The sequence below is a fragment of the Nyctibius grandis genome, chromosome 9 (genome assembly GCF_013368605.1).
Source record: "Nyctibius grandis isolate bNycGra1 chromosome 9, bNycGra1.pri, whole genome shotgun sequence".
In the NCBI taxonomy this organism is placed as follows: Eukaryota; Metazoa; Chordata; class Aves; order Nyctibiiformes; family Nyctibiidae; genus Nyctibius; species Nyctibius grandis.
In genome coordinates, this window is record NC_090666.1 from 21,465,539 (window position 1) to 21,475,417 (window position 9,879).

General features: G+C 53.0%; 1 protein-coding gene across 10 annotated transcripts in view; it reads left to right on the forward strand.

The window, feature by feature from the left end:
- Positions 1 to 9,138, forward strand: part of TNS1 (tensin 1) — a 54,969-nt gene extending 45,831 nt beyond the window's left edge. For all 10 annotated transcript variants that reach the window (XM_068407327.1, XM_068407329.1, XM_068407330.1 and 7 more), the window contains 9 exons: positions 511 to 597; positions 1,276 to 1,407; positions 1,840 to 1,932; positions 2,487 to 2,564; positions 2,667 to 2,738; positions 2,818 to 2,986; positions 3,236 to 3,304; positions 3,658 to 3,690; positions 4,725 to 9,138. In XM_068407327.1, coding sequence (XP_068263428.1) covers positions 511 to 597; positions 1,276 to 1,407; positions 1,840 to 1,932; positions 2,487 to 2,564; positions 2,667 to 2,738; positions 2,818 to 2,986; positions 3,236 to 3,304; positions 3,658 to 3,690; positions 4,725 to 4,869 — 878 coding nt within the window. In that variant the 3' untranslated portion in view covers positions 4,870 to 9,138. The remainder of the gene's footprint in view (positions 1 to 510; positions 598 to 1,275; positions 1,408 to 1,839; positions 1,933 to 2,486; positions 2,565 to 2,666; positions 2,739 to 2,817; positions 2,987 to 3,235; positions 3,305 to 3,657; positions 3,691 to 4,724) is intronic.
- Positions 9,139 to 9,879: the final 741 nt, after the last annotated feature.

Below are 9,879 nucleotides of genomic sequence, written 5' to 3' on the forward strand. Positions count from 1 at the left end.
GGCTGCATTTCAGAGGGGTAGGTTGACCTGTCCAGTTCCTCTGCACAGAGCAAAAATAAGGGAGGAATTTATTTTTATGATGGACAAGCCAAATCTTGAACATTAGAGCGCAGTGAAGGTCCTCTGAATTCAGGGGATCTCTCCACCACCCGCTGGACACATCTCTCTTTTCTCAGACAGCTTTCATTTCACCTGACCAGATCCCTTTTAAATGATGAATTCCTGTTTTGTCTCTTCCTGTGTGGCAAGGAGGCTCATCCCATGCACAGCCCTTTGAGGGCCCTTGTGTCTGGGTTTAGCTTTAGATGCCCAGCAGCCCTGTAAGCTCCAGGTGATGATCAGCCTGCCTGGGTATGGAGGATTGGGTTGAGGTTAAGGCAATGATGTGTTGCGGCTGAGAAGAGGTGGAGGTGTTAATGCTTCAGCTGGAATTGCTAAAAACTCATGTGCAGTTTTAGACACAACACCTTTTAACTTTTTTCTCGTCTTGTCCACTTTCCTTCCTTGCAGACACCAGCCCCGAGACTCGTGCCAACGTCAAGTTTGTGCAGGACACTTCCAAGTACTGGTACAAACCGGAGATCTCCAGGGAGCAGGGTGGGTAGATGGCACAAGGTGAAGGATAGGGTCAAGTGAGCTGCGGTTGGGAGTTGGGGTGTATCTGGGATCACAGGGATTCGTGAGGATTTCCCTTAGGGGCTGGATTAGGAGTGAAGGTGGATTGCAGATGCTCATACCATGGCAGAAGGGGTTGAAGGCCAGCTCAGCTGCAGGCTTTCATGATGTAGGCTCCCCAAACCTTCCCCTTGGTGGAGGAACACTGGTCCCCACAGTGTGCAGTGGATCTATGCAGTTTCAGGTACAAAGCACCCAGATCTTGAGTTGAGAGAGCTCAGAGGGGTCTTGCAGACATGGCTAAAATAAGAGTGGAGAACAAGGAGGGGGCAAGGTGCCTTCAGGGCCAAGGTCCCAGCATTTGGCCCCTGGTCCCTGCCTGCTCTCCAGTGCTTGGTTACTCAGAGCTGGGCTGGATGGGAATGGAGGCTCTGAGATGCCCACGCAAGGGCAGTGGAGGTGGGAGGGAGATGAGCCCCTGCTTGGCTAGAGACCCACTCAAGATCCTCATCCAGACATGCAGGGGGGATGGAAACATCGTGGTGCCTAGCTGTGAGGCCACAGAGCCAGGGCACCCCATCCCAACCCACACCTGCTGGTTTTGGTGGGCTCATCGTCTCTCGCTGTGCCAGCTCTGAGGTCTGCTGTTCTCTCCTGCAGCCATTGCATTGCTGAAGGACAGGGAGCCAGGGGCTTTCATCATCCGAGACAGCCACTCCTTCCGGGGAGCCTACGGCCTCGCCATGAAAGTAGCTTCTCCGCCTCCCACCGTCATGCAGCAGAACAAGAAAGGTATTGTGTGCCCTTCTCCATCCCATGCTGAGATGCTTTCCATCATTCGGCTGGGGCGAGCGGGCAGCCAGATCTGCTGAGCCAGTCATGCCCTTGGGTATGTGCTGATGTGGCAGGATCCCTCCCTCCCAGCTCTTCCCCTCCCAGGGCACAGGGAAACACCAGACATCGTCTGCCCTGAGCTGCCCAGAGCTCAGGGGCTCCTGCATCTTGGGCTTTGGCATGGTGAAACAGGCACAGCCTCCCTGGCCCACCAACACCATGGGGGAGCCTGGCCTGGGGTCAGCCCTGTGCAAAGGGCTGGATTTGAGGAGGGTGTGTGGAGTGGCAGGGACCCCTCCCTCAAGCTGGAGCACTGGTTTTCACGTGAGACTGCAGAGTGGGAGGAGGAGCGGAATGGCTCCGATGTGAGAACATCCCATCTCTTCCCAGGAGACATCACCAACGAGCTGGTGAGGCATTTCCTCATCGAGACCAGCCCGCGAGGTGTGAAACTAAAAGGATGCCCCAACGAGCCCAATTTTGGTGAGTCCCCCCCCACCATCTGCTTCCTGCTTGCGGGGTTGGGTTGGGAGAGCCTTGCCTTTGCTGGACTATCAAAGCAGACTACCTGGGAGAGCCCCCACCTCTGTTACTGCCTCTCATCCCTGCATAACCAAGTCTTGTGGGCATTTGGAGCCTCTGGGGTCATGCACATTCATGAGTGCACACAAATGTGCTTATATGCACAGGTACGTACCTTCCTGCCCATACGTGTAGAGCAAATGATGCTTCTGGGCAGGGTGGAGGGCAAGGGCTTCTCTTGTTCCAGTTATCCCATGGCTAATGTGCTCCGAGGCGCTGCACAAGGACCTCTGCCCCATTCGTTGTTCCTAAGGTGGCCCTGGCATCTCTGCCCCCTCCCTGAGCCCTCCATGGACAGGGTGGTTTCAGCAAGAGGAAATGCAGTGTGTGGCATTAGGACCATAGTGAAGAAACCCACCAAAAATCTTGTTCCCATCCCCCTGGAGCAACAATGACCTAACACCGGGGAAACCCGTGTCCCCAGCCCTGTGTTGACCATCTTCCCGTCTCCCCAGGGTGCCTCTCGGCTCTGGTGTACCAGCACTCCATCATGCCCTTGGCCCTGCCCTGCAAGCTGGTAATTCCTGACCGAGGTAAGAGCCAGGGCCAGAAGGAGGTGCATCTGCCCCCACAGCCTGCCTGGGACAGGGTAGGTTTCCAAGCAGGGAGCAGCAATAACACCCCATCTCTTCTAGATCCCATGGAGGAAAAGAAAGACACCGTGTCCGCCACCAACTTGGCCACAGACCTCCTCAAACAGGGTGCAGGTGAGTAGAGAGGGGCTGCCGCGGGGTGAATGTGGTCTGGAGCCGTGGCTGACCGCATGCCTGCTGTTTGCCTTTCCAGCCTGCAATGTCCTCTTCATCAATTCAGTGGAGATGGAGTCGTTGACGGGCCCCCAGGCCATTGCGAAGGCCGTTGCTGAGACGCTGGTGGCCGACCCCACGCCCACTGCTACCATCGTCCACTTCAAAGTCTCTGCACAAGGCATCACCTTAACCGACAACCAGAGGAAGTAAGAGCCCCCACGGCCGTGTCCCTGCATCCCCAAAGCCAACAGGGCTGTGATCCAGGGAACGTATTGGCGAAGGACATCCCCGGGGTGGCATGAGCGTGGACATGGACAGGGCTGGGCTTTGTCCTTGACTCCTGGCGCATCCTAGGGGAAGACCTATGGGAGTGTCCTCTGTGCTGGTGGGGTTGGGCTATGATGGGGCAGAGGTGGGGGCTCCCTGGCCCTGATGCTCCCTGCCTTGTGTTTCAGATTGTTCTTCCGACGACACTACCCCCTCAACACCGTCACCTTCTGTAACCTGGACCCCCAGGAACGAAAGTGAGTGCCCTAACCCAGGGGAAGCACAAGTCCTCTGCCCCTTTCCCTCCCCTGGGCTCCTGGGCTGCTTGGAGCAGAGTCTTTGCTTGCTCTGTCCCTCTTGCTCCCGCAGAGAGCAGGGATGGAGAGTCCCCTTGGATAGCATAGGCCACACCAGCTTCTTCTGGTGACTTCTTGGTGTCTCCAAGCGTCTTCATGCTGGGGGAGAGGCGCATCAGTTTTTCTTCCATAGAGCCAAGCCTGTGCAAAGCCAGGCTGGCCCTCCAGTGTTGGTGTGGTGGCCCCCATTACAGCCCTGTGTCTCTGTGGGGTGCAGGAGGCACCATCCCTCACACCTCCTTTTCTCCTTGCAGGTGGACTAAAACTGATGGCAGCGGCCCAGCCAAGTAAGTACTTTCTGTGCTTGATTCCTCCCAGCCGCTATTGCGGTGGCTTCTGCTTGTGTTTGAGCATTGGCTGGGAGATGCCCCATGCAGGCCAGCGTGAGATGGGCTCAGCTCCTCGCTGCAGGAACATTTCGCCCAAGCATGAGACCATGGTCCTGGGGACTCAGGAAGCATCTTTCAGTCCCAAATTCCTGGTCGGAGCAGGCATGGCCCTTGCTGAACTGGACTTACTGGAAACTCTCCCAGCGGAGTCAGCGGGAGCCAGCTCATGGATCAGAGCTGGAGTTATGTTGATGGCGTGTGAGCCACTGGCCGGCTCTTCCCTTTCCTCCTGTCCTCCCCGTCCTGACGAACGGGAGTGTAGAGCTGCCAGCTGAGCCCATTTCCAGGGGCCAATTCCCACTAATTTTAGCCATTGTGTTAGCAAAGGGGTTTTTATTAGGATGTCCAGCTGCTGGGATATTTCACCTCTCCAATTAGAAATGCCACGGCCTGGGCCTGTCTCACATTCTGTTCCTCCGTATTTATAACTTGAGTTTGCACTTTCTAATTAAAAAAAAAAGGGGGGGACATTTTATTCGTCAGGGGACAGACAGACAGAAATAACTGCATGGTCTCACCCAGCTCCCCGTGTCCCAACATGGCCTTCCTCTCATACAGGGTCTACCCCAATGGCCAGCCCATCACACCTCTGTGGTTTCCAGAGTCATCGCCCAAACCAAGGCAATGCTGTGATCATCTGGAAGGTCCCTTCTTGGGGACAATCTAGGGGAGGGTGGCAAGGATGATCAGAGCAAGGAGGCTTTTGCCAAGAGATGGTGGAAATGCAGTGCTGGCCTTCAAAGAAACTGCAACAAAGGGAAGAGTAGATGGGTGTTCATGCAGGCTGGTTTGAGATGTCTCTCTCTGTATTGTGCAAGGTGGATGTTAAAGAGGGGAAGGTGGACAAGACCATGCTGGAAGAGGGTGGTGGTGATCCTTGGGTGAGCAATGCTGGCAAACCTCGCTGAGCCTCTTGCCTTCTCCCCACCCAGGCTCTTCGGCTTTGTGGCCAGGAAGCAAGGGAGCACCACAGACAACATCTGCCACCTCTTTGCTGAGCTGGACCCGGACCAACCAGCTGCAGCCATCGTCAGCTTTGTCTCCAGGGTCATGCTGGGCTCCGGCCAGAAGAGATGAGCCGGTGCTTGCGGGTGATTCTTGAATTTTGGAGAAGGACTTGGAGCTGATCCGAGAAGGAGTGTGAGGAAGTGCATTGTGGGAGAGGGAAGTGAATCAGGGGGGAAAAGGGTTGGAATTTTGGAGGAAAACAGCAAACTACAAAAAAACCCCCAACAAAACCCCTAAAAACTCAACACAAGCCAAACACACACATAGAGGAAACAAAACCATGCACCTACATAAGAGAGCCACAAAGCCACGCCAGACAGGATGCATGTCCCAGCGCAGAGAAGATGGGCCAAAGTGAAGGCGGCAGTGAGAGGCGTGTTCCCAGCTTTCAGCATCACGGTCCTGAGCAGTGACATCCACTCGGGACTGAATGTGGGACCATGACTGGTGTTTTCCACATGGAAAAAAAAAAAGAGACAACCAGCAAAACCTATGGAAGAAGCTCCATCCCAGCAGCTCTGTCAGTGAACATCTGCTGCATGTTTGAAATGACCCGTAGGAGATAACAACGTGGGCAGGGTCTGCGGGACACTGGAGGAGATGCCCTTGGAAACCTTCTCTTGCCTGGCTGCAGCGGAGGGTCCTCACCAGCCCGCCGTGCTTCCCCCAAACCCTGCCGGCCACCTGGCGAGTTGCTGGGGGGTGTCAGGGGGCTTGGTCCCGAGCCCTCCTGTCCCAGGGGAGCTCGGCTGTGGGCTGACCTCCATTGCTGACCCAGAGCCCAGCCCGGAGAGGGGGGTCATGGCATTTCCCCACCTCCCCCGGGGTGCTTGTGCCCCCCAGCCCCCGGAGAGGTGTGGGAGGCTCCTGCTGCCTTGCTCCTGGGGAAGGCAGATGCTCCCCGGGAACAGCCCGGGGGGATGCAGAAAGTCGCATCCTCTCGCATATTCCCCTTTTCCCTCCCATCACGAGTCGTCTTTGGTGATTTTCTCCTGTGGCCTGTCACACGTTCTCTTAACACAAACCAAAACAGAAAGGAAAGAAGAAACATTGTAATAATAATAATAATTATAATAATAGCGGATGCTGGCACAGGGGGGTTCCCTGTGCGAAGCAGTGGACCCGTGGCTACCCCTATCTTGCTCTTTGGAGACGCGCAAGAGGTTTTTAAATTGCATGGACGTTCAAGTTGCACGAAAGGCGAATGACTACAAGTTACTCAGGCGCTTTTGTCTCCTTTTACTTTGGAGGCCACGTTAAAAAAAAAAAAAGAAAAGGAAGAAAATTAAAAGTAAAAAAGGAAAGGACCTGCGGTCGCTGGGCAACTTTGGCTCGGTGGGGAGGTAACAGGTCCTCCGAGAGCCGCCCTGCTTGGCATGTGCGTACCCCCAAAGCCGGCTGGCTGGAGGCTTGCACCCCCTGAATGCACCGTAGTTTTGCAGTGGCTTTGGTGCCATTGGCTTTTCCCTTTGTTTTGGGAGGTGAGGAGGGCCAGCCGGGGGACAAGGGACGAAGGGCCCTTCTGCCCCTGCAGTGGGGGAGGATCGTGATTGGGGGCAGCAGGTGGAGGTCCCAGCCCCGCAGTGCTGGGGGGGCAGAGGATGCTTTGGTCACACGTGCAGGTTTGGGGTGGGGGGAATGGTCATTGCTGAGCCCTCTGCTGCAAATATCCCCCCCAAGAGCCTTTTGGGAGAAGTTTTCAGTGCGAAGTGGCCCAGATAGTTTATTGGGGGCAAAAATTAGAAACGTAGCACTGCAGCCCCCCTGAAAAAGCTCGCCTCCCTTGGACCGCCTTTGCCTTGATAGCTATAATATATATACGAGCTATACTGACGAAATACTGTAAGCTAACGAAATTTTAAGGAGGAAAAAAAGGTTAAATTTACACTCCAAAAATATTTATTTTTGCCATATTGCTTTCCGCGCATCGTATCTCCCCCGTTATATCCACCCTCCCCTTTCCCCTGCCCCGGGGAAACACCTGCACGTTAAAAGAAAATCCAGAGCAAGGAAAAATACGGATGGGGGAAGAGATGCAGGGGTCTCCCTGCCGTGTCGGGGCGGCATGCGTGTGACCGGCGTGCATGTGTGTGCGTGTGTGTGCGTGGGGGAGCGAGTGGCGTGGGCGCCCGGAGGCTGTACTTGTGTACTGAAGCGAGCGTGAAAGGATGCGGAGCGAGGAGTTGGTTGCGAGATGGCGGCAGGATGGGGGGCTCCAGGGGGGCTTTCCCCCTCCCTGGCCGCATGGATGTGGAGACGTTTTCATTTTTGATGTTTCCAAAAAGCGATTCCCTCCTTCTGCGAAATTCAAGTGAGATGAGAGGTGTTCTCACCCGTAATCTCCTCACCCTGCCATCACCGATGAGAGAAAACACTGTGTTTATAGATATATAAAGATATATTTTTGAAAACCTCTGTTTTTCAGACTTTGTTTTCTCACTACTAAGAAAAGAGATGATAACAATGTAATTTTATTTTAACCTGCTGCCTCGGAAACCGGTGCTTGAAACTCCCGTTCCTCTTTTTCTCCCCGTACAAGTGAAGCAGATCTAAGCACCCCAGAGATGTCGCGCAGAAGCCGACCCCAGCAGATACCTGCCGATAGCATCACGCCTGCTTTGGGCCCTGAGCCGCGCACGGCTTCCCCACTAACCCACTAGCTGAAGATTTAGACCGTATCCAAACCTCAAACACTAACAAAATCGTCTGATGATTATATTATATTTTTAACGCAGAGCTAATCACCTTCCAATGATGTAACCGGGTGTTTGTCAGCTCCCTTTAAAGGCACTTTTTTTTTTCCCTTTTATCTCCTTTTTTAAGTTACATTTTTAGGTGTAACTACCCTTTCTGTCCCTGGGAGAGACCGTCAGCTGGCGTTGAGGATCACCCAGCTCCTGGGGCCGGCAGGGACCTAGTGTTGATATTTTTTCCTTACGAAAGGGGCAGCAAAGACTCTTTGGTTTTTTTTTCTTTGGTTTTTAAATGCAGTCATAGTATTTGAGATTCGAGCTTGCGCAAGTTAAGCCCAGCATATGTTTCCTTGTAATCACACTGCCGTTGTCAGCAGCTGGATGGTAGCTCTCTCTCACACACAAACACACACACAAACACATCCCTCCTTCCTGCACAAAAAAATGCATATATTCTTGCCAAAGATATCCTTAAAAACGCACTTTTCCCCACATATATATATATATTTTTTTTTTTTTTTTGTGTGTGTGTAAATTTATTGTACGTGCCCTTTTTGTGTCGGTTTATTCCTTGAAGAAGCCCCTTCCCACCCGTCCTCCCTTTGCTGTTGATGTTGCTGCCTGTTGGGAAATGGTCCCCGGGGGGGGTCATTTGCTGCCTGTCCCAAACAGTAGCACCTGCAATGTGCAAAATGTGGGGTTCTTGTTCAACGGGGCTGCCTCCATCTCTGCTCCGTTGAAGGTGTTTTGGGGGGTGATCTGCATCATCATCTGCTGATGGGATGCAGACATCTCACAGTCTTTGGCAGCCCCCCCATCACCAGTGGAGATGGAGGCTCATGAGTTTAAGCAGAGAAATTGAGCAAAGTTTGGGGTTGCTCTGAATGCAACAGTTGCTGGCTGCCCCTGCTCAAACCACACATGGAAAAACAAACCAGGTAGGGAGAAAAACCCAACCCAACCTCCGGGCATTGATTTTCCAACGAGTTCAACCGCCTGAACTGAAGTGCAAAGTAAATCCCCACCCAGCAGGTCGGGCGGGTAAAGGAACCAGTTGCCCCAAAAACCCCAGACAGCAGCATCAACAAAAGGCAACCCTTCCCGTTGAAGCAGGCAGGAGGATCAGACAGCAAAGGAGCCCGCAGGGGCTTGTTTCATTTCGTTCATTTGTTTTGCAAATTGTGAGGTTGGTTTGGGGTTACTCTTTTTTCTTTTTTTCTTTTCCTTAAAAAGGAAAAAAATTAGAAAAAAAGGAAGCAACCCGATGTTTCTGTTGGCGGATCCTGTGCTGCCATGTTACGTGTGGGGTTTTTTTTGTTGTTGTTGTCTCTGTTACTTTGGGAAAGTTACAGATTTATTTGCTAATCAGTGTTAATGAACAGTTTCAAACTTTTAGACTCGCCCATTTCTGTGTATTTATATAGATGGAAAAAAAATACGTTATATTTTGTATCTTTGTGCCCATAACATTGTCGCGCGTGTAAGGATGACTTTGGTCGCACCATGTCTGTGTGTGAATGTGACTCTGCTGTTGTCTTCCTGTTGTACAGATGTCGGATTCTTTGCAGTTCATTGTATGGCTTTATAAAGTGGTAAAAACAAAAAAAAATCAGTTATATAAAATATACTGTTGCTTGGAATGCCAGCTTCGTGTCTGGATCGCTGGAAATGTATCTTGAAATTTAAGGGAGCGCAGGAATAAATGCTCTGTTCTTTTTTGCACAGGGAAAGAAAAAACCCAACCCTAAAACCCGGCGGGTGCTGTGTTTTCTCCAGGCTGTCGTTCCTCCACTTCCTCGAACGCAGATTGGGGCCCCCGGACAGATGCCGGTTGGTGGGCGTGGGAAGAAGGAGGGGTTGTGCTGCTGCTTGTCAGCCTCCAGCCGCAGCTTGTGTTCACCAGATGCTCCCTAACCAGACAGCCCCCAAACTTCCTACATGGCTCCAGCTCCAGCTTGGGCTTTTGTTTACCAGGAGGGATCTCTCCAGCTTGCCCTGCAGGCACTGGCTGCTCTTCAAATCCTGCTGCTTTCTCCCAGGTTGCCTTTAGGTACCATCTGTCCAGCCCCGGACATCCCCTTTGAGTCCATCTCCTGCAGGGGAGTGGGATGGGATGATGCTGGTACGGGGTCTTTTGCCTTTGCGAAGGTCTGCTTCTATTAAATCCCACTCCTTGCCCCTTTCGGAGCCATCCTGCCCCCCCGTGCCTGGCAAAACTTCCTCCAAAGTCTCAGGCCTGGCTTTTCCAGTGTTTGCGGAGCAATTCCCAGCATCCATTGGAGCCCTCAGCCCCCCGGCTTTCTGGCTCCGCTCCTTCCCCTCCTCGCTGAGTTGGTGGCCAAGACCCGGCCCCCGGGATGGATTGAGTTTAATTATACAAGAAATA